This window comes from Hippoglossus hippoglossus, chromosome 16, assembly GCF_009819705.1.
Source record: "Hippoglossus hippoglossus isolate fHipHip1 chromosome 16, fHipHip1.pri, whole genome shotgun sequence".
In the NCBI taxonomy this organism is placed as follows: domain Eukaryota; kingdom Metazoa; phylum Chordata; class Actinopteri; order Pleuronectiformes; family Pleuronectidae; genus Hippoglossus; species Hippoglossus hippoglossus.
The window spans coordinates 10,731,389-10,756,102 of NC_047166.1; the positions used below are offsets into that span (position 1 = coordinate 10,731,389).

General features: G+C 41.5%; 2 protein-coding genes and 1 non-coding gene across 4 annotated transcripts in view; 2 read left to right on the forward strand and 1 right to left on the reverse strand.

The window, feature by feature from the left end:
* Positions 1 to 830: 830 nt before the first annotated feature.
* Positions 831 to 5,502, forward strand: rps27.2 (ribosomal protein S27). The gene is made up of 4 exons (XM_034610918.1): positions 831 to 923; positions 1,744 to 1,852; positions 3,219 to 3,329; positions 4,573 to 5,502. The coding sequence occupies exons 1-4, from the start codon at positions 918 to 920 to the stop codon at positions 4,599 to 4,601; spliced, it is 255 nt and encodes an 84-aa protein (XP_034466809.1). The 5' UTR covers positions 831 to 917; the 3' UTR covers positions 4,602 to 5,502.
* Positions 2,969 to 3,099, forward strand: LOC117777557. The gene has a single exon (XR_004616635.1). It is a non-coding gene; the product is annotated as a small nucleolar RNA SNORA13 (small nucleolar RNA).
* A 12,114-nt stretch (positions 5,503 to 17,616) lies between the features above and the next one.
* The window catches only part of kcnn3 (potassium intermediate/small conductance calcium-activated channel, subfamily N, member 3), a 46,747-nt gene continuing 39,649 nt past the window's right edge, over positions 17,617 to 24,714 (reverse strand). Inside the window, exons 8-10 of one of the 2 annotated variants that reach the window (XM_034610917.1) lie at positions 24,371 to 24,498; positions 23,108 to 23,177; positions 17,617 to 20,602 (exon numbers count right to left, since the gene is read on the reverse strand). In XM_034610917.1, coding sequence (XP_034466808.1) covers positions 20,201 to 20,602; positions 23,108 to 23,177; positions 24,371 to 24,498 — 600 coding nt within the window. In that variant the 3' untranslated portion in view covers positions 17,617 to 20,200. The remainder of the gene's footprint in view (positions 20,603 to 23,107; positions 23,178 to 24,370; positions 24,499 to 24,714) is intronic. The other variant, XM_034610916.1, reaches the window with a different exon arrangement.

Consider the following 24,714-nt stretch of genomic DNA (forward strand, 5'->3'; position numbering starts at 1 on the left):
GAAACTTTAATTAAAAGTCATAAACCAGTAGAGGGCCGTCAGGAGCTACTCTGCAGGACTACCATTATGAGTTGTGAGGTGATTTTCGTTATTAAAATATAATAATATATAATCATAATAAATAATACGTATTTCCACCACGAGGGCCCGCTGTGTCCATGGTTGCAGAAAATTTCTATACAAAACACTCCAGTGAAAGCTGTATATAATGTACATACTAAGGACTTTTAAATTCTATTGCCTTTTTAAAATATATTTTTAACCTCTTGTCTACCTCATTCTGACCTGCCTGCTGATGTAACAACTGAATTTCCCCGGTGTGTGGATCAATAAAGTTTTATCTTATCTTATCTTATGGTGAATAGGACACCCAAAGACACAGGTGATGTCATAATCATCAGCCAATGAACTCTTACTAAGAGACCTACAACACACACTAGAGTTTATTGTTCTTTAACAAAAGATACAAAAATTAAAGTAAGAACAATATATAATTTGCATAATTTATTTTACATTTAAATTATAGGGGAGGCTGGATGATCAACCAGATGACCCCAGAATTATTCTCTGTATATATGTTTTATATCACTTTTAAATTTCTCTCAGTAGTTTATTTTTGAATGCTTAATACAATTTCCTACAAACAATTGAAACACGAACGTCCGGCTTCACAACACAGGAAACATGAAGGAAAGAAAAGTAATCGGTAAATATAAATAAATATAATAATAAACTGTCAAAACATCAAGCTAATACATGATAATAATAAAAAGAACAAGTTGCAATAATAATAATTACAGATTTCTAAAAAGTTATTTTATCTCCTTTCTCCGGGGTTCTCGGTCCTCCAACAGTTTCCGGTTCGTCACTGCGAAGTTCTTTCTGTACTTCCGTTGAGTGTCCACATCGCTGAAGTCATGCCTGTGAGTACCACCACGTGTTTCTCTGTCCTTTTCAGACCGTATTCGGTGTTTTTGACGGAGATAAGTTAGTGTGATAGTAAAGTGTGTAGGTCTGTGTTGATGTAGCGCTGATGGAAGTATATAAATGTAAAGATGTGAAGACGGACAGACTAAATATGGCGAAGCACGTGCAGAAGCCCACGCGGCTCCTCGTGTGCTCGCTCAGCACCGGACTTAAAATCGACCAAAGGGACTTTTAATACCGACATTAATGTTGTTATAAGTGAAACCTGCCTTTCTGTTTAAGTTAGCAACGAACACCAGGTCCGATTATTTAGTTTGAGCGATTGTTTCCGCGTTTGTCGTTCTCTACATTAGCCATTTTGTTTTTTGACGTTAAACTCAACTTTCGAAAAAAATCTCTCATTTGATCCTCTGATCACTGTGCTTGTTTAAAAATATATCGGCCTTCTAATTGTTTCATTCGCATTCCTGTGATCTTGCTTTTAGGTCTCTTACTTTGACTTTATTCTTAATTATATTAACATATAATAGTTATTTTTTTTTCCTGAATGAGGGTTGTGCCTTTTTATATTCTTTGAGCTGAGAATAAACAAACACTTGATAAACAAAACATGTTGCAAATCAAATATTACACAAGCATAACATCGATTTATAATAGAATTTCGTTATTTCTATCGACGAGATTTATACTGTGGTGATCTTGGATGTTGTTTTATTTCCCAGCCCTACTTTATTATAAATGAAAGTAAAATTCAACACAGTCTGATTAATGTTAAAACGTTAAAACCAACTGATGTCATGTCTGATTTCCTTTCAGCTTGCAGAGGATCTGTTGAACCCCAGCCCCGAGGTGGAAAAGAGGAGACACAAGAAGAAACGTCTTGTGCAGAGTCCTAATTCATATTTTATGGATGTCAAATGTCCAGGTCAGTTTGTTTCCATGACGTAAGGTACAAAGGTTCAGATCAGAGTCGTACAACAATGCCCTTAAACGAAAGAAAAACTAATTCCCTAGAACTAGAGTTGCAGTGAGTCAGACCACGAAGTCCTCAGTGATTAGTGATCATCTTATCCTAGTATATACTAACACATTTACCTCAGACTTCACCAGGTCATCCTCAAGTCTTTTTACAGTAGAGCAAGGTTTTCCCTTGTCCTGATCACGAAGGCCTCTGCTGCCACAGCCACAATAATCTGACTATTGACCCTATTCTGAAGGAGACATTACCCTGACTATGGTTACTAGAGATACTAATAGAAAATCCCCTTCATATTCCTGTTAACATGTTACAGAGCAACATGAAATACTTTAATCCACGATGCTGTTCTATAGCCTCTTTCACGGTTTTCTCAAAAATGTTGTCAAAGTCTCAACTCTTCCTTTTTTACACTCAAACCCACGACATGTATTGTCAAGGATTTTGCAAAAGCTTTATGTCAATGTCGCAAAAAACTCAATAGGACAAATGCGAATAAGACGTATACATGACTACATAAATCGAGTACAGTCAGAATACTCCACATGTCCTAATTGAATTATTGCTTATTCCGAGTATGACATTATTTGGGCTGTTTACATGACAGTGTCTTATTCAGACTATGGGTTAATATCAGATTATTGGTATCCATGTAAATGTGTCTAATGTTTAAGATCTTGCAAATCGTCTTACACCCATCGACCTTTTGGAGAAAAGAAACAAACTCCTGTCTTACTTTTTGCGTCAGCGCTTTAGTTTTCACCACTGCTCCAACTCACCTTGAACACATCCCTGGATTGTGTTTGTAGAAACACTTCACAGCCGAAGCAAAATGAAGTGTCGTTGAGTTCACAGTTTTTAATTCATATTTGAATCCAACTTCAGGTCACATGGTCGAGGTTATATAAAGGTTTAAAAATCAGCAGTATTATAAAGGGGTTGAATAATTGCCGGTGACAAACTCAAGAATACATCAATAATTCCCTCGATTTGCTGCATCGTTCAACTGGAAGACTTCATTTAAATCGAGTTTAAAGATATAAATCATTATTGTCCTTGGTGCGTTGCCTTTATGTGTTGCCCTTTCATTGTTCCTGTAGTGATCGGGGTGTCAAACAAGGCATACAGTGACACTTGTGTTTGTCTGTGAATGAGCTTCCAGTGACTCCTTTAAACAAACAGCTGCAAGGACACACTGAGTACACTCAGTTTGTTTCATTATGTAACAGCTCTAAAGTGTTACGCTGCTTTTCTTTCTTCTACAGCAGCTTCAGGGCCTCAGTTAATGATTTGAGTGTTGATGTGCTGTTTGCAGGCTGCTACAAGATCACCACAGTGTTCAGCCACGCTCAGACGGTGGTGCTGTGCGTCGGCTGTTCCACGGTCCTCTGCCAGCCCACGGGAGGGAAAGCTCGTCTGACAGAAGGTACGGCGACACTGCTAAATCTTATGCATCTTAAATATACATGTGACAATGCAAATCAGTTTCAGGGCTGTCACTTTTCACTCCAACGTTCATTGGAACGTGGCAGGAAAAGTTAATATTCAACCTGTGATGGCCTGTTGATTTAAAATATAATCTTCAGAAGCAGTTTGCCTTGTAATCCAGCAGAGGGCACTCACTGTCTGCTTGACCTAGTGCATGCCCTCTTGACATATTTTGGTTTCCACACTTTGTACCGTGCAACTAACTTAGTCTTCACTATTTCCAAAACACATTTTTGTCTTTAGAATATCAGAACTTCTAACCTTGAACATACACACACGCACCTGCATCTTCGCCTTTGTATTGCCCTCTCATGTGCTCTTCATGAACAGGGTTACTAAAAAGGCGTACAGCGACTCTTGTGGTTGTGACAGAAATTCATCATCACTGATCCATTTCTACACAATCGACCACAAGCACAAATAAATCACGTCTCCATTCACAAACACGCGTCGTCTGACTTCTCGGACCCAGTGCGTCAGGAAATAGTTTCAGGCGAAAAGATAATCTGCTTATTCTCATGAAACCTCTAGTAAAATATGTTGACAACTACTTCACCAGTCAAAGTACATTGAAGAAACGATGATGAGCCACACCACCCACTCTGTCCTCCGCTCTGCTGCCGTGGTAACCAAGGGCTTGTGAGTGCGCTCTGCTCGGAGTTACTATGGGTGCAGCTGTAACCCTTGGCACTGACGCTGCACTTGTTTGGAGGTGAATCAGTCTTTGAAAAGGCCGAAAGCTCCATGAGTTTTATCAGCCTTATCTGTTAGATCCAGTTTAAAAAGCCTCCCTGCTTTACTGACTGCCTGTGAGCTGTTAATCACCATCTTGACTCCTGAAATACACATCTGACAACACATACTCTCAATTACCACTTTATTAGGGACACGTCTACCAACTAATTCCACAGCATTTGTCTGTCTGTATGTAGAACACAAATCTCAGAAGTGATTATTCAACTTGACGTCCATTTTTGGTGGCTGTGCACATCATTTATGGTGCTGTTAAACTGTATTTAAAGCAAAATGTCAGCAACTGAAAGCTTTAAGTCAGTTTTATAAAGTAATGCCACCATTTTTCTGCTCAAAACAAGACATTTGAGCCTTGTGAAATTCTAATGAGCATTTTCAACATTTTCAGACTTTTATGATTAATCAGCGTCTCTGATTGTTCCCCTCAGGCTGTTCATTCAGGAGGAAACAGCACTAGTCGGACACCATTGAGGAGGAGTATGATGAAAACTTGCTGGACTTCAAGTATCACTGCCACGGAGCTGATGCAGCAATCAGGGAATGGAGAGCGGGAATACAAATCATTTCTATTGACAGAAATGTTTGGTCTTGTTTTGACCGCATTACTACCACACATCCATTAAATCTTACCGCTTAATAAATTTAGGGTTGGTTGGTTTTTTTGGATAAAATAATCCTGCACGTTTGTCATCCATTTTTTTGTATTTATCTCTTGATGGCGCTTAAATTGTCTGGTGAAGATCAGGCCTCAAAGCTTCACTCTGCACAGCTGAATATCTGTGTGTTGGAGCTGGTAACAAATCCTGACACTCACACATACATATACCAAGTCACGGTGAAGTGAACATTTCAGATAAAGAATGATTTTATCAGTGCCTGCTTCAAAGTCAGTGGTGAGGGTTCAGCGCAGGGTGTCCTGCTCTCGGTCTGATCGAGGGTGGATTCAGGGAAAGTCAATGGTGGCACTTCCTGTTTTTCCTGCTGCTTGTAAAACAGTGATGTGACACTACATGCCATCACAATGAACATCCATCATGGCTGTGAATTTCCATGTGCTTGCGAGCTTCCTGTGAAAATGACAATGCAGAATATATTCTGGTGGAGTTGGGGAAGAGTGGGAGTGGGAACATGTAGCGGAATCACACTAGTTTAAAGATTTGTGACCCACAGTTTTTACCTTCAGCTTTTGTTTGAGGTGATGAGCGTGTTCGCTCTCTGATGGCAATGAGTTGTACACTGAATAAAGACATCAGAAGAGGGAATGATTCAATGACAACTTTCTTGTTGCTATAGTGATATTTTTCTGTGTGTTGCATACATATTTGACACAGATTGCAAATAAAATCATGGGAAACTGATTCATTTCTAAATTGCTTCCTGGTAACTGAGTGATGCATACATGATAATGTATCTACCGTCACCACCTTGTACATGATTTAAACACTTATTTACACAGCAGATCTAGTGAATATAATTATTTTCCTTTTGTTTATCCGCACAATAAACATACATTAACAATACAACACACTTTGAAATCGTACGTAGATTACATACATACATTCAGCTTGTACTGACACAAAAATAATATATTGTTTCTTACTAATTCTTTTCAGGTAAAACCTAAACATATGTTTTGCATTGTATTCATGGTTCCCAGAGCTAAACACTGAACCTTGCAGGACTGTAAATGGACTATTTCTATAACCCTTTTCCAGTCCTATTGACCGCTCCAAGCTCTTTACAGTACAAGCCACATTCATCCATTCATGCACACATTCATACAGCGCAGCAGCTTTGGAGTTTTGCACAAAGTCCTACACAGATATATTCCAAGCACAGAGTTTGACTTCTAAAGAGACTTTGGTATCAAACACAGTCAGAAAGTTGATAAATTAGTGTATAGACACATGTTAACCATATTTATATTAACACGTGTACATGCATGCACATAGAATCACACACATATATATACACTGCACACCCCCCTCTGTGAGTGAGGGTCACTTTGATGGATGCTCTTCCTGAATGGCCGTGAGCGTTTAAAGCCTGGTGAACTGGTAAAACAATCAGTCATGTCACTTCTTCACAGCTTGAAATAAATCATCGCTGGCTCTATGATCATGTCCTGCATTAATTATTCTGACCATGTGGTTTAAATAGACGTGCTTGGAGTGTGAGTGTGTGTGTGTGTGTGTGTGTGTCGGCACCATGGGAGAAAGAACACTTACAAAGGAAAGACAGGAGTCACTGTGAAGAATTAAAGGCTGTTAAACTGCACCTCCTGTTGGTCAAACTCTCTTAACTGCAGCTGTACACCCCCGACTGCATGACACAGAATTAGATGAGGAGCACAGTTGAGTGCAATATCTCCATAAGGCCAAGTAATGCCTTTATGAAACCACATCTAAATTCTCTAGATCCATATCTGTATTTGGATCCGCAGAAAATTGCACATTGCAAAATATCAGTCCTCTAAACATGGCAGATTTTTTTTAACGAGATCCATGAATTATACTCGGAGAAATCACTGACGATGTTAAGTGGGTTCTTCCCTGACCCGTACTGCATCCTTCCAACGAGTTTCGTGGTAATCCATCCAGTAGCTTTCATGTAATACTGCTGAATAAAAAACTATAACCTCCTCGGTGGAGGTAATGAGTGGGTAAAGCTTACTGAATCATTTTCTGACGCCGTTGTTCTTGGTGGGAAACTCATTAAAGTGCCAAAATATTTGTTCAGCTACTTTAGGAAGGCAGTGAACGAAGTGATTGGAGGAAATGAGCTGAGGGGAGAAAACAGTGTGGCAGAGACGATGTAAACACAGGCTGTTGGAGGCGCAGAGAGTGGTTGAGCACACAGCTTTGGGTTGGCTAATTGAAGACTAGCTCCTAATGGAGGAGACGGATAATGTGTTAGGACTCCTCTCAGTAGTTTGCTCAGAGGAAGAGCCTGAGAATGTGTAAATATATCGCCATCAGCCAGATGCCACTCAGTTATTTTGGAAAGTGGTTTCTGAGCGTCTCTACACGCAGGTGGTAAATGGATGATTCTCCCTGTCAGAAAATGTCTGCAGTAAGAAAAATGCATTTGATGAGTTTGCGTATCGGAAGTCTGTGTTTGAGCAATTTATAAAGGGTGTGTTTTGAGAGTACGGAGGCACAATACTTGCAATAGCTGCAAATATGTGCTGTGGTGCATAATACAGGGCTGATAGAAATGTTTCAAGGTCACTTTACCTCCATCCATTCATTCATCCGTCCATTCTATTTGCTCTTCATTGTCTGTACACAGACAACCCACCCACACACAATACAAAATAAATAATCCGTTTTTTCAACGTCAGATTTTTCTATGAGGGACTCAAACATTTTCACATATTTGCACTTTTCAACTCTGTGTAATCATGCTTCCTTATTTATTAATCGTAGTAAGGACACTCATTGGCATAATGCATGGTCCCTTACCCTAACCTTAACCATCACAACTAATGGCCTGACTCAGCGAGCCCGTGCCCCATAGCACTCATTCAGAGAGCTGCCTTTTGACCCCAATCTAACCTAACCCTAACCTAAACTTAATTCTGATCCTAAAAGCAATTCTTAAGTTGCAAACAGCTTCTTTGAAAAAGTCAGGACTGACCAAAATATCCTCACTTGACCAAAATGTCCTCACTCTGCAAGGCCTATGGTCAAAATGGTCCTCACAAATATATCTGTACAAGTAAACACACACACAACAGGCAATTTACAGGCTCCAGTCCACCTGACCTACATTCCTCTGGAAAGTGAGAGAGCACCAGAGCCGCACATACAGACAGACAACATATCAGGGAGCATAGACAAGCAAATACCATTGTTATATGTGTAACACAATAAGTGTTGCATCACAACAATCACTAGTCACCAAACTTCATTGTTAGCTGTCTAATGAGAAACTAATGAGAGACACCATGCACTTGATGCACGTTTGAAATCAACCTAAAGAATAATCAATACAGTGATCAGTGCAGTAAACCACAACTAAATTAAATGAAAACCTCAACCCCCCTTCACTGCGACCATTGGTGCCTCAGTGCAGTATAGAATAACCACACATGAAATCTGTAGACAATTTTAAACTGATTTCTTTCGTATTACATCATGTGGCACAAAATCAATTTGACTTGAATTTTCCAATTTGATGCAAACACCAGTCTATTCCTGTTGGAATCACCCAATCATCAGCTTTCTCTGAGCTCATTAAAAGTAAACAGTCAGTGTGAAGGACACGCTGATTGCTAATCAACACTGTCACAAGTGTGTGTGTGTGTGAGATTCCCCTTGCTTGGAATCCTTTCTAGCCCATGTAAGGAAACTCCCCTCTTATACAGACACAGATGGTTGCTAAGGAAACCAACGTCAGTTTTAAGGTTAGCAACTGGGGAGGGATGGGTGGAGGTAGAGGGAGGGGGGGTGTAAAAAGCACAGAGTTCAAAAGAATATGAAATTCTAATGTAATCCAGTCTGTGTGTGTGTTGGCGTGTACGTGCGCACGTCTCAGCGTCTGTCTATGAGTGGATATGTGTGATAAGAGAAGGAAGGTGCAGCGCTGGCAGCAGGGAGCCAAGATAGAAAAGAGCAGAAGAAATTAAAGTGAATGATGAGAGGTGCTGTGCTGGTGAGGTACTGGGACTGAGGGCAGGGTTGAGACCAGATGGAGGAGGAGGAGGAGGAGGAGGAGGAGGGACAGGAACAATGATGCTACGGGCTAATTTCAGCCTCTTCTCCTTGATTCCTGATGGTTTGGGGCCAGAATTATAAGACAAACACCAGCTACTGGACATACACACATGCATAATTTCAATATAACATCAAGGGACGACTGTGGAGAATGACTACGATGATAAAAATACCTCATTTGTCTTGAACCACATACTCAACTTCCACCTGGATGCTGGAACCACATTGCACTGCTGTCATACTGCTGACCTCTCCAGAGCTCGAACTGGCTCTCCACCTTTACATCTTTCCACACTCTCCTCCATGAGCCAGAGGACACAACTTGGGACCTGCCTCATACACAATGAAATGTGACCAAGCGCATTGATTCACCATGTGTTTAAAAAACTGTTTGAAGTGGGAATTAAATGTATTTGTGGCTGTGACTGTGAGCGTCACATGCACAGTAGGTACAGGTAGCCGAGGGGTCAGAGGAAGACCTGTCAGGAGAGGAATCAAATCACAACTCCCCCGTGGCGTCATTAAAAACCCCAGCGTCTCTCTCTCCATCCCAATTCAACACCCTGAATAATAGGTTAATTAACAACCTCTGCTCTCTTACTCCTGTGTCTCACACACACACACGTCCCTTGTATGCAGCCTGAGGGGAGTGTGGGCGGCCGATGTTGCCATGGAGTTTATATTGTACTGGTCGGCTTCTGTGGTGATGGTGACATGTCTATGTCTTGGTGACACACACACACACACACACACACACACACACACACACACACACACACACCACACACACACCACACACACGCGCGTTGAACTGTTGGAAATCTACACGCAGTCCACTTTTCTGCATAACTTTCTGTTTGGGTGCGGGGTTAAGCCTCTAAAGTTGTGGCGGCTGTGGCTCGGTGGGAAAAGCGGGTTGTCCACTAACTAAACCTTAGTCAGTTCGAAGATGCCGAGCCCCAAATTGCCCCTGACGGCTGTGAGTGATGTGTGATGGAGAAAGTGCTGCCCATAGATGTATGAATGGGTGTGAATGGGTGAATGGCAAAACTGTACTGTAAATCATTTGAGTGGTCATCAAGACTAGAAAAGCACTAAAGAAATACAGATTATAATAATAATACTATTAATAAAAATAATAAATGACTGCAGGAAAGTCAGGGAGTGCCATGGATCTTAATGCCCAGGAAGCTGACTGCACACTAAAACTTGAATGGATCAGGTGAACATTTAAGAACCTGTAATCTCATCCGTTATATCAACACACACATTAAATGCATTGCTTCCATGACTGTGTATGTGTTATAGAGCCCACTAATCCAATAAAGTCTCTAATGGACTTAACATAAGAAACATTAATACCAACGGAGAAGCCTGAAAGCGTATTGCTATAAACTCTTTAACCAAAGAGAGTGTGTGTGTGTGTGTGTGTGTGTGTGTGCAGCCCCTATATGTGAGGGTGTACATGAAATGAAAATGTCTACAGAGGAAGGAGGAGTTGGCAGAAAGTAAGTGAAGGATGATGATGTGCTTTCACATCTCTTTGACTTAATGTAAAATGCAATGTAAGTGCTGAGGTAAAGAAAAAGTGCTGCAGTGAAGATTTGGAGACTCTGGGCAGACCGGCACTGACTCAGCCCAATTTAGGTTTTTAAAGTTGGGGCATCACCAGCTTTAGATGCTGAGTTCCACTTATTTCTGTCTGACATCGTATCTGACATTAAAGGTTCAGTGTGTAGAATCTAGTGACATCTAGTAGTGAAGTTGCATGTTCAGCTGAACACCCCTCACCCCCCCCCCCCCCCCCCCCCCCCCCTCCCCTTCCAAACATGAGAGAGAACCTGTGGTAGACTTCAGTTGTCACACAAACTCAAAAGGTCTTTAGTTTGTCCAGTTTGGACGACTGTAAAAAAACGTAATGAAATCAAAGATGGAGTCTGGCATTTTAGGTAGTTGTTATCAAACTGATGTATTTTTATTTTTTTTCCCCGATGAGTTTGGTTTTAATTAGTTATTTCATGCTATGTGATGATTGACAGCTGACACTGACCCCCCCATGATAGCTACACAAACGTCAGAAATGTTGGCACCAGCATGTTTGACATTCTAGCTTCATTTTTGTACAAAGGGAGGAAATGGACACATGTCGTCCATCTTTATATACAGAGAATAAAGTCAGATAACTATGAGGAAGTGTAAAGATGGGAAATGCCGAGATGTCACTGTTCAAGTGCAGAACAACATGAAATGCAGACACCCGGGCAGAGCAGGATGAATTAAAGCCCTTTGGTAGAGACATTGGTCAGAGGTGCACAAATCTGAAAAAGCTAATACACAACGCAGGGATAAAAACTAGCAGAATAGGCAAGGTGGGGAGCAGACAGGCAGGAATGTCTGGGACACATTAATACTACAGCAACAATGACAACATGGTAAATTAGAGTGAGCAATGTATAAAGTCTGTGTACTGGAGCGGGAAAGTCTGAGGCCAGATGGAAAATGACACGATCAATAAAGAAATGCAGTGACCACCCGTTATTTCATGTATTTACACAGTATATCTGTGTGTGTGTGTGTGTGTGTGTGTGTGTGTGTGTGTGTGTGTGTTCAGTCTGCTCCTGTGGTGATGTGTTGAGTGTATTCACTGTGTGAATCTCAGTTATTTCTCCTAATCATCACCACGGCAACTTCCCTATCACCATCTGACCAGCACACTCTGCTGCTTCCCCACTTCTACATGCACACACCAATTCAAAAACACACACAAGTGCACAACACATGCAGCCGTTGTGAATTAAGGGCTGCCTCTAATCTCTCACATACAAATACATATGCATGTACGCACACGTGCGAACACATGCATGTAAAGACCTGTATGTGTTGGTGCATCTGTCACTCCGGTTGCCATGGGAACACCAGGACACAGGCATAAGAATTAGGAATTCTTAGATCTTCCTGGTGAACTGTGATTGGTGGGGGTCATCTGAAGGGTTTTACTGTCATGAAAAGGGAGTAACAGGAACCAACAGAGTGTGTTTGTGTACATGTATCACATGAGGAAGCTTCCAGCACACAACACAGCTCCAGTCACCTCGACACAAAGAGACGTTACAGACGATGGACGTGGTCGCGATGGGAACGGTCTCTCGCCGACAGAACCAGGTGACATTTCTGACGATTGTCATGATGATGTGATTACAGTTGGCAGGTCATAGCACATGATGGTGGAGCAGCAGCAGCAGGTGATTATGACGGCTGACCCCCACTGCCTATCGCTTTTCCTCTCACAAAGACAGATGGACAAAAACATGCACAAAATAAGTACTCGAGTCATTTTAGCCAGTGCAGAGTTAGGTTTCTGCTTTTAGGCGTAATGACTCCATCGTGCAGACAGAGCAGCGGGGCACCTGGAGATCAGCAGAATCCAAGAAAAAGAGCAAAACCACACTGCTGTTGTGTTCTCTGCTTCGTCTGAGTGCATGCGTGTGAGCTATAGATGAGTCTATTTAGAGACTTAATGATTAGACTCGAGTATTTGAGGTGTAAGGGATTTAATTTTAGATATAGTGAAGAGGATTATTCAGATTAGAGTCACCTTAATAATGTTAGGATGAAGGATGAACCTTTAGTCCAGAAGACTATTTTCATTAGCAGTTCCTTTGGGAAAATCTAAATATCTCATGAGAATCCTCACAGAGGAGCCACTATGCCCTGCGGTTGTAGACCTCCACCAACCAGTGCAGGTTTAGTCTACATACACTTTCTTTCCAGACTCATGACGTCACAATGACCTTTAACCATTGAAATGTTATCAATTTGACTTTGCGTCCAAGTGACAACCGGTCAAGTTTGAAGAAATTCCCTAAAGACAGACTTGAGACATCATGATCAAAAGGACAAACACATCCCTAGGTCGAAGTGAACTGTTGGGCCAAATCTGAAAGAATTCTTTGGAGGCATTGAGGAGTATTGTGAGGTCACAGTGACGTTAACCATGCGCTGTTCTTGAGATATGGGAGGGGCAGAGAGATGTACCAGCATATGTACGTCCAGACGGACAAGCCAGAAACATAATGCTTCGGGCCACTGGCTGTCACTGGTGCAGAGGCATGAAAAGGGAGGAACAAATAAATTTCTCATGAAGTTTGAACAGTGGAGGTAGAAAGTGTGCTGTGAAACATTATCTGTATGATGTTGTTCTGGAGGTAGGTGCTGACCCGTCACACCAGGGGTCAGTCAGTCGGAGGGAGGAATAACAAACAGCCAAAAAAGGAAAAGAGAGTAACTAGAACTGTCTCCTGCCCGTGTTCCAAGTGAACGGCGATCTATCAAATGGACGGCATTTATGTGCAGCCTCCTCCCAATTCATTCATTGACACACACCTATGGCAAACAAGCTACCACACAATTCAAAGCACTAATCAAAGTGTAATTATCAGCAAGAACTGGGGTTCAATGTTTTAATCAGCATGTGGACAGGAGCCCGGGATTGATCTGCCAACCTTGTGGTAAGTGGATAACTCACTCTACCCTCTGAGCCACAGCTACACACTTCACTTCCCTTCGGAAAGCGATCAGCTGAGATGAAAGATTATATGTTTTATAACAAATTGGATTAAAGCCTAGAAAAATGTTGGCTTTGTTTGTTCTACACCTCATTTGCATTTATTAATGTGTAAATAAACGATTTCTGCTGTTTCACGTCTGGCTGTTTCTGCCTTTTACTTTAAGTGTAATTAAATTTGTCGGGGATAGGAGGAGGAAAAAAAACCATAATCTAATCTCCTCTGCAGTATGAGTTCAGCTGTCTGTGGGTCGTTTGCTATCCTCAGCACAAACAGCACATCTGAAATGACTAAATGGTTGGAGAGGAGCAGAGAGAGAGAGAGAGAGGAGCAGAATGTTAAAAACGAGGCTATACAGACATTACCTTGGCCTTAAAATTCTACAACACAATCATCATCTGTGAGCGAGATGATGAAAGCCCCGAGGCAGTAAAGCCTGCCGGTAAATAACACTGATAACAAGCTCATCACATCTGGCTCTGTGCTGTGCCCTTGGCAGAGCGCTGCCTCAGGCTGCCCGGCTTGCACGCCTCTGTTTCTCTGTTTTATTTTTCACCCTGGGCTAAACACACACAACTCAACAACCCGGGCCTGTGACGCTGGTTTCATGAAGAGAAAAAAAAAAAAGTAAAATAAAAATCAATTTCCTCTATTAAGGAGATCGTGTGCATCATGCTCAAGTCAATTTACTCACACCTGATAAGCCCTGGGAAGATTGGTGTGCCGTCGCCTCTGGAATGAGCAGTGGTGTGAACTAATGGGGAGGTGTTTCATTTAAATAGCTTTGACCCGACCACCGGCGGGACCGGAACACGTGGAAGGTACTTCACATAAAAGTTCTTAAAAAATTTGAGGAAAACTAATGTTACGAAGAATCCAGGTCCAGGAACTCAAAGTGGTTTTTAAAATGTTTTTTAAAATGTAAAAGGCCTATCTAAATTAAAATACACCAACGAGTCTGTGTATCAGGGTGTTCTGACACAGAGACAAAGGGATTATTTCAAATCAAACAATCTCTTTGTCTCTGTGTGTCACAGACCGACACACGTTGTATTTGAATGCTTCATGTCCATTTTTGAAACCCCTTCGAGTGCCTGGACCTGGTTTCTTCATGACATTTTTGGACACAAGTTTCCCTCTAATGTTTCGACATGTATTCCCTTCCATGACGACCAGTGGTTTGAGGGACACCAGTAGCTCTCCTGCCACCTTTCCCTTTCATATAATAAGTTGTTATTGGGATTTTAGTGTGTCGACTGTGACTCAGGGCGACACAGTGGTCGCCTCCCAACAAGAAGGTTCCTCGGTTCAAATTGGGGCCAAACGTGTAGCAATTAAAAACAAACAAAAAACAAGAAAAGGCAGTTCTGAAAGAGCATAAACAAACCTGGGCGTGATGGCTGCTGTCATTGAGACAGTCCTTAAGCAATATTCTTGTTTAAACAAATTGTATCAGGAAAATTATGAAAAATGCTTGCCACACCTCAACTCAGAGTAAAAAAAACATCGTGGATACAGACAAATCTACACACACACTGCAGAAGTGTAGCAAAAATCATGTGTAAAACGACAGCAGGACCTCTCTAATGTGTAACTGATGACGTGTCTGTATTTCCAGCTCTTGAAGCAACACAATTAGCCACTTCAGCCATTAATATCCACACATTCACAGATCTATGCCCACGTTTGCAGATTTATCTACACATGTACAAATCTCAATATACAGATTCTTTTTACACGTTTACAAATCTGACTACACACTCACGGATTCGGAATACACATTCGTAGTACAATTACAATCTGATAACATGCACATGGATTGAGATACAGTTACACAACTCTCCACACACACACAAATGATATGGTCAAAACTTTGGCCACGCAAGTTTGCATGTTCTCCCTGTAGGTTTTCTCTTGGTACTGTACCTGTCCAGGGTGTGCACCCCAATGTCAGCTGATATAGGCTCCAGCCCCCCCACGACCCTTAAAGGACAAGAGGTACAGATAATGGATGGATCGACTGTGACTCATCATTTCACACTGCACTATCATTAAAAGAAAAATCTTAGTTTGTGCCACAAATAATGTGATTCAGCAAATAAATATCCTTTTTCAGATCCCACTGGTAATCATCCAGTACTGGGACAAATCCACTGTCTGTTTCATTTACAAAGAAAAATTATTGACGTGAACAGAACAAAGAGTCAAGAGAAAATAGAAAACTAACATCACACAGTTCTCCTGGCTGCCTATAAAGAACATTAATTTGTGCTAAAACTAAAACTTCTCTCCAAAGCCTCTCTGCTGCTGCGGTAAGATTATAAACCCAACAAAGGATTTGCACCCAGCTCGACTGAAGATGTCTGACAAACAATATGCAAATCCTGAAACAAACAATCTGGTGTTGTAAAATGCTTCACTCGCAGGCGAGAAAACACATCCGACCATTTGAATTACAGGAAAATGGAAAATGGGACAAACATAACTGACTGACTGACCTGAAAGTCTGTTACTGCAGACGTGGTAGTCGGAGCAAGAATGTGTAATTGAAAATCCCTTCTGCAGCCTCATCACCCATTGTAAGTGCCCCTCCCCCCTGTTTGTGTGTTTTTATTGTTGAGTTAAATGTCAGGTAAAGGTTGTGGGTTTAATGTGAGGTGCAAACCTAATAATAACCAACAGATGCTTGATACAACCGGGACATTTCCCCTATATCTATAACCCTAATTGCAGGTGGACCCAGAAATGCAGAAGCAAAAAGTACAAGAAAACGTGTCCTTTAATTAAGACAAGGTTGACAAAAAATCCACAAACAGAAAGAGCACTGGAAAACTAGAAAAGGACTCAGAAAGGCTAACCTGAAAAAACATAGAAAACACTATAGTGAGACAGAAAGAACTCACGAGTGAAGGAGAGAGGGTGAGACGGCCATGAAGACGACGGACTGACAAAGGGAAGCACACAGACTTATATACACAGGTGGGGGGGGGGGGGGGGGGGGGGGGGGGGGAAACACCCAAGGAGCCAAAACAACAAAATAAAACAGGAAATGCAGGACTCAGGGAGAACACAACTCCAACACAAACTAAACATGATGAAAACCGGAAAAGTACTAAAATACACTTCATTTAAGAGACCAAGTTAACAGCTAGAGTCCAGAGTCATGACAATATCTCATTTATGACAAGTCATTTTAGTTTCTGTTGAATAGAAATGTAGTGAAAACATGTAACTGAATTAAAATCTAACATTGATCCTCAAATCTGACATGATAAAGATAAATCAAGACTTAGACATACACATGTCTTACATGTCTCCACCACGGTCTCCACTCATGCTCATATGATGACCACACACACACACGCACGCATGCGCGCGCATGCACACACACACACACACAAACACGTGCACACGCACACGCACACACACACTTAGTTATTTATTAAGTTTTAGTAAACATTTTTAAACCTGATTATTGTATCATTTACATCAACAACAAATTCCATTTCCTTGTGATTCTAGCTTTTTTCTCAGCTGCAGTTGTGAAATTTATTTTTCAACTATCAACCTAATTATGCTGTACCTAATTTTATAGTTAAAATATTTCATTCACATTTCCTTCTAAGCCTGAGTAAACAAATCAACGTAGCCAACTCAAAATTCCAACATCTGACAATTTTACACAACATAAAAATTCACTCCTAAACATTTTTAGACTTAAATATATTAGCTACATCTAACTGATCAGCCTTCATCCAGTCGCTGTCTGTGGTACTTCCGGCAACAAGGAAATCCATAGCAACCTGATAGCAACCAAGCAACCTGTACTTCACAGCAGAGAAAAAGTAATGCTGTTTTTCGCATCGTACAGAAAATCGCAGTTATAGTACACGGAAGTGAGTTCGCCACAGTCACATATAATCTGTTTACAGCGACACATGACAAAACAGGCTCGTAAGTGACTAACAAATTACGTAAAACAACATTTTCTTGTATTTATCGTACAAAATGGTAATTATTTGGTGCGGAGACGCACAAAATCAAACCCAACAAAGCGATTAATAAAGGCGATTTTTTTTCTAAAGAAGCAAACCAAAACAATCACCGTTACCCAAAGCGACCAATTTTTTTATAAAACAACAATGACATAAATACAATAACAGCAAAACAGAAAACATGGAAGCTGTAATGTTATAGATATATACTTTATTAATTCTCTCTGATAAAATAAAATTACAAAATAATTTCAACCTCAAACGGCACTTTCCTTGTTCATAATTATTTAACGTATTGTTAATACATAGAATCATAGTTGTCATGACGAATGAGAAGAATACTAGAGTTTAATAATATTAGATATCAGCTATAACTGCGTTTAATCATAATGGTAGAAAAAGACTAAGCAATACAAAGCTAGATTTCGTTAACAGCATACTGTACAATATTCCAAGCGTATGTAATTCAGTATTCCGGCCACAGCGTGTCGCTATAAGACAGTTTTGATATTGTCTCCAATGCAAAGGGCTTGTGTCTTCTCTCCCCATCACACCATTACAGTTCCTCTCAGATACACCTCAGTCTCTCTTTCTGTGTGTTTTCATGAACAGCTGTTCCGTCATGGCCATTTTCCTTTATAAGGTTTATTTGTGTTCATCTGTTGTCCGCCTTAATCTGGTTTTAAAGCAATGAGGAGCAGTCCATGTTCAGCACTGTAACAAGTCCATGCCCACATTTTCACAGTTATTCCCTCGGAAATATTGTCAAGATATCTGCAATGCCTCCTGCTATCGTTTTGTCCCCAGTGACAGCAGTGTTCCCTGCCTCTTATTGTAGTCCATTTAAGAGAGAGCACTTTGGTTGTTGAGGTGTGTGTGTGCATCTGTGTGTGCGTGCACGTGTGTGTTTGTGTTCCTGTGTCTGCATGGCAGTTTAAGTGATCGAGCGAGAGTTATTAAGTGTATTTTTTTGAACACAGGATACATTCATGATAACAGTGCGTTGTTTTGGGACTGTAAGCTTGAAAAACAGAATGGCAGTGGTCTTCAACACAGCCGTGCACTGAACAAAATATCAATAACATTCAACTTATAATCACACAGTTATGAATTTTAAAGGTAAATGAAATGACTCATGTAAAAATCTATATTTTAGCAGTTTTTAAACTGAAAAATAGGAGTAATCCCTACAGTCAATTTGACCGCACTGTTTATGTAAAAGACTGAGCAGATCATTTGTTATTCACGGATAAAGTTTTGATTTATGCTCCTGGGTAGATGGACTCCAGTAAATGATTCACCAACATGTAATGAGAATCATTAAATTCTTGCAAAGCTCTGAGTTGCAGAGCCCGTGATTCATTAAAAAGATGCGATACCATCTTTGAAATTAAGCAGCCTGACTGAAATGCCAATGTGATGAATAAATAAATAAATAAATAAATACTAAATAAACGTTATAATCTCAAAGTTATCCCAGAAAGAGAAAGAGTATACACAAATATTAATTAATTTTCTGAGGTTTTCAGAGGCGATGAAATGATCACAGGAATTAAACAAAAGTCTAAATTTCCATAAAGCAAACCTACAAACACACATAAACATCAGTTCGACTTAACCTGTAAATCCGTCAATGCAGTAATAAAGTCCCGTTATAGTTGTGTTACATGATTTTATCGCCTGCTACTGTCTCCTTCATCACAAATAAGACGTTGTGATGACTCACGTATCATGTCATCTTATTTCAGCTTGAGGCCCAATTTGTGTAGTCTCACGAACCGTAATAATTCTCCCGCCTGAGTCGTTAAAATGTCACAACTACGCTCAGGCTAAACTACTGCATTAGCTCACACACACAAAACATAAGTGGTGCGGATGAACATTTAGTTTTTTTACAGTGCGTCTACATTGCTTGGCAGTGCTCTGTGGAGATTGACAGTGCATCGAGTGCTTGGCAGTATATAGGCTTTAGTGTTATCATGTGGGCTGGTGCATTCATTTATTTTGTGTGCGTGTAAATAGGGCATTGTGTAAAGATTGTGTAATGCTGTTTGTAGTGTATTAACTTGTACTGCGTGGAGGACGAGCTGAAATAATGTGTGTTTGTGTGTGTGTGTGTGTGTTTGTGTGCGTGTGTGTGTGTGTGCAGTGCATGCCACTAGTTTTTTTTAAATTTATTTTTTAATGTTGGTCGTATGATCGAACCTTCTGTTAAAGGGATGCTCGTTAACACACAAATAGCATTCGGATAGAAAATACATTATAAGCATAAAAAGTCATGGTCATTAATTCCTGATGAAGGGAGAGAGAGATTGGGAGAAAGGGGGAGGAAAGAGAGAGAGAAAGACAGAGAGAGTAAAAGGCCTTTTTTCAATAATTGGAGTGGATTCCATTTAGGAGCTATGAGTTCACATAATTATTCCTCGTTATTTCTCCTCCTCTCTCCTCCCCCCTCCTCATCCTCCCTACCTCCATTTCTCACCCTCTTGACATTCTTCCTCCCCCTCACACCTTTCAGAGTCTCCATTTTTTTCTGCTCCTTCCCGTCATCAAGGAAAGTGCCCCAAAGTCCCGAGCATGTCTCATCCTTCATACTGGCCCTTCATCTTAATCCCATTATTTCTCCTCACAGTCCCGTCTTCATCCCGCTCCCGAGTTTTAGAGGATCGCCTCACATTTCACCTTCTCTTCCTCCCTCTGTTCTCTTCTTTTGTCTGAAGTAAGAGGACGAGCAACGCGTCCCCTACCCCTCTCCCTGTTCTCTCCTCAGAGCTGTCTTCAGCAGCTAGAGGTGCAGGTGTTGGAGTTGGGACTCGCCTCCGGACTCCCCTCTGAGCTCAGCGGTGGTGGGGACTCCAGGGCCAAAGTAGGGACTTGGGGTGGTGCTGGAGCCGTGATCTGAACTGGAGAAACGGATGCTGTGGCAGTGGATATAGAAGTTGCTGGGGACAATGGGACCACAGCACCTCCGCCTCCTCTACCATCCCTTGAATCCCTCTCCCGCAGCAGGTGCACCAGGGCAGCGTGCTGGGCGCTGAGGGTGGCGGAGAGATGGGCAGGGAGGGCGTTAAAGCCGGCGGTGAGCTGCTCTACCCGCTGCTCCAGGGACAGCATCTGGCGCTCCAAGTCCTCGCTGCGGTCGTTGAGCTCCGACATAAGCTCATACATGACGCTCTGCATCTGCGGGAGGAGAGGAGAGGAGAGGAGAGGAGAGGAGAGGAGAGGAGAGGAGGAGATGACTCAGTGCACACAGAGTACTTTGAAGAAGGGAAGCAGATTGCAAATACGTAAACAGGAATATTATGAGGGTTGCTTTATTAAAGCCTATTTTAAGCACATTCTTTTGGATGGGTTGAGAAACAACGCTCGGGAGGAGTGAGTGAGTGAGACACTGAGCAAAAGGAAAAAATGTCCAACAGGGAGTAGAGGCTGGAATCACGAAGAGGCTGGAGGGAAGTCTCTGTGTGGGCGTTAAATTGTGAAGAAAGAGAGAATAAGAGACGAGAGAGTGAGAGAGAGAGAGAGAGAGAGAGAGAGAGAATGAAAGAACGGCGGCAGAGCGCCCCTGTCTTGCACAACCTGGCCTCCGTATCCATGGTAAACGCACAAGTAGCCAATTGAGATGGAGTCATTGAAATGGCATTATTGCAACATATTGTATTTTGTGCTAAAGCTATTACACAAACAAAGACATACCCTCTTTTTCAAGCCTCTATCTCTCCATCTCTTTTACAATCACAATCACACACACGCGCACACACACACACGCACATTCTCACTCAGACACCCACGCAGTAACAGAAAAACATGAGTGCTCCCCTCCCTCCTCGCTCTCTCACTCATCCCTGTTTCAACACTACTGGTTGCTAGGCGACACAATGCCACAGAAACAGGCAGGTCATCATGGAGACGGAGGAATGTTGTGGTGTATTTCTGAGGAAGGGGGGGTGGGGGTGGGGGTGTCAAAGGGTCTCAGTTGCTAACTTGTACAAAGGTGACGAGTCTGTGAAATGTGCGTCCTACATACAGGACTGTCTCAGAAAATTAGAATATTGTGATAAAGTTCTTTATTTTCTGTAATGTAATTAAAAAAACAAAAATGTCATGCATTCTGGATTCATTACAAATCAACTGAAATATTGCAAGCCTTTTATTCTTTTAATATTGCTGATTATGGCTTACAGCTTAAGAAAACTCAAAAATCCTATCTCAAAAAATTAGAATATTTCCTCAGACCAAGTAAAAAAAAGATTTATAACAGCAAAACAAAATCAAACATTTGAAAATGTCCATTAATGCACTCAGTACTTGGTTGGGAATCCTTTTGCACGGATTACTGCATCAATGCGGCGTGGCATGGAGGCAATCAGCCTGTGGCATTGCTTAGGGTTTATGGATGCCCAGGATGCTTCAATAGCGGCCTTTAGCTCATTTGCATTGTTGGGTCTGGTGTCTTTCAGCTTCTTCTTCATAATACCCCACAAATTCTCTATGGGGTTCAGGTCAGGGGAATTGGCAGGCCAATCGAGGACAGTAATGCCATGGTCAGTACACCAGTTACTGGTGGTTTTGGCACTGTGGGCAGGTGCCAGATCATGCTGGAAAATGAAATCCTCATCTCCATAGAGCTTTTCAGCAGACGGAAGCATGTAGTGCTCTAAAATCTCTTGGTACACAGCTGCATTTACTCTGGACTTGATGAAACACAGTGGACCAACACCAGCAGCTGACATGGCTCCCCAAACCATCACTGACTGTGGGAACTTCACACTGGATTTCAAGCAACTTGGATTTTGCTCCTCTCCAGCCTTTCTCCAGACTCTGGCGCCTTGACTTCCAAATGAAATACAACACTTGCTTTCGTCTGAAAAGAGGACTTTGGACCACTCTGCAACTGTCCAGTGCTTCTTTTCCATAGCCCAAGTCAGACGCTTCTTCCGTTGTCTTGAGTTCAGAAGTGGCTTGACCATGGGAATACGGCTATTGTAGCCCATTTCCCGGACACGTCTGTGAACAGTGGCTTTTGATACCTGGACTCCAGCTTCAGTCCACTGTCTTTGAAGCTCCCCCAAATTCTGGAAGCGACCCTTCTTCACAATGCTGTTAAGGCTGCGGTCATCTCTCTTGGTTGTGCAGCGTTTCCTGCCACATTTCCCCCTTCCAACAGACTTTTTGTGGATGTGCTTTGAAACTGCACTCTGTGAACAGCTTGCTCTTTGAGAAATTTCTTTTTGTGTCTTACCCTCCTGATGGAGGATGTCAATGATGGTCCTCTGGACAGCAGTCAGATCAGCAGTCTTCCCCATACTTGTGATTTAGTTTACTGAACCAAGCTGAGTGTTTTTCAAGGCTCAGGAAACCCTTGCAGGTGTTTCGAGTTAATTAGACGATTCAAGTGATTAGTTGAATACCCTACTAGTATACTTTTTCATGATATTCTAATATTTAGAGATAGGATATTTGAGTTTTCTTAAGCTGTAAGCCATAATCAGCAATATTAAAAGAATAAAAGGCTTGCAATATTTCAGTTGATTTGTAATGAATCCAGAATGCATGACATTTTTGTTTTTTTAATTGCATTACAGAAAATAAAGAACTTTATCACAATATTCTAATTTTCTGAGACAGTCCTGTATATGAAGAGCACCATGTATGTGTGTGTGTGTGTGTATGTGTGTGTCTCACCTTTGAGAGGTCCACTAGTGTGTTGGCCTGATCACTGAGTTTCCTTTGCTCCATTTTCACACTACGTAATCTGCAAACAGATACACAAACACACACACTCACATTAAATAAACACACTCACATACAAAGTTGAAACCCAGTAAACACACAGTGGTTTGTCCAGAGAGCTAATCCCTGCGGGTCCAGATAACAACACCGTGGAGCGGTCACCTTGCCTACTCTAGTTTTATTTGTACCTGCAGTGTGTTTCTGGATATGACCAGAAAGAAGACAACTGGCACAAATTGTCCTCTTGCAATTGTGTAATGCAGGTGAAAAAATACACAACTTTAATGTAGACTGAGACCTTAAGCTCTGGAGTAAATGAAATAATGTGGTTAATATTAAGAAACCCTCAGGGGAATAAGGTCTGCGTGGAAATAAACTAATTGGAATGACATTAAATAAAAAATAGAGCCGTTATATAGAATAAAATAAATATATGTTCAGTCTAATTACAGATAGGGCTTGGCTGACTCTCAACACACAATACAACAATTAGCGAACTAATGTGTTTTCATCAAACAACCACTTTGGCTTCCTCCATTATAATTAAGTTCAGGCTGTTTTTATGCCTTAAAGCTCTCTATCAGAAAAAATCTATTCACATGACCATTAATCCACGTTACTGTGCTCACAGATTCAGCCTCTCAGCACATGCCTCAGGATCAGCCTCGCTATGTTAAAATTTAAAGAGTTTAAAGAGTCTCTGGACTCGGCTGTTTGAAGGCACTTGTTAACTTTCTCAAGTCTCGACCCAACTGTTTCACGATCAAAGCAGCGAGCAACATTATCAGGCCACTTCAGTTTGGTGACAGACAAGAGGGTGTGCAGAAATCTTTTAGACATTTCTCAACGTATTCCCACTTACGGCCGTTCAAATAGAACTAAATGATAACATAGGAGAAATTAACACTCTTTAATACAGATTATATGATGATCAAAGTGTCTGTAATCGTACACAATGCACTCCAGTCCCACAGTTGTATTTGCCTGTAGTGAACCTGCCCTTTAATAGGTGATGATTCATTTTGTGTGTCTCTGTGTGTGTGTGTGTACGTGCGCACAGGGATTCATGCACTTTATCTGATTATCAGCGTTGATTCAACCTGTGGGTGGATAGAAAGTACAGCTGAAATCGAAGGCTTCATCAGCTCAGCAGCACTGCTGTGTGCATGACTGTGCATGTGTGTGTGGGGTGGTGCACGTGAGATGTGGCCTCACTGATGAATCGCCTGGAGGAACTTCCGCTGGTGTTTGCGGACCCTGGAGTGGTCGATCTTCTTCATCAGCTTGGTGTGTTTGTAGATGAGCCACGTCTCCCTCAGCACGTTGGCCGCCGCGTTCTTTATCTGCTCGCAGAAAATAAACACAAACACACACATATTGTTAGCAACAGGTCGCCGTTGGCAACTGGAGCAGGCAACAGGTTTACCCATCCCTGTTCTCTTTAAATTTTCACCATCATTCTCCACTGTCTCCCTGCAAAATGAAACACACACACAGAAGCAACCATCTTTGTCCTCTTAAAGGCTGCCCTCATTCTCTCTGTGTCTCTCTACACACAC

What these genes read in the sequence shown, in the direction of transcription:
- rps27.2 (XM_034610918.1), top strand. An exon ending in TATGGATGTCAAATGTCCAG is followed by an intron (nt 1,853 to 3,218) that starts GTCAGTTTGTTT and finishes TGCTGTTTGCAG; the next exon opens with GCTGCTACAAGATCACCACA. An exon ending in GAAAGCTCGTCTGACAGAAG is followed by an intron (nt 3,330 to 4,572) that starts GTACGGCGACAC and finishes TGTTCCCCTCAG; the next exon opens with GCTGTTCATTCAGGAGGAAA.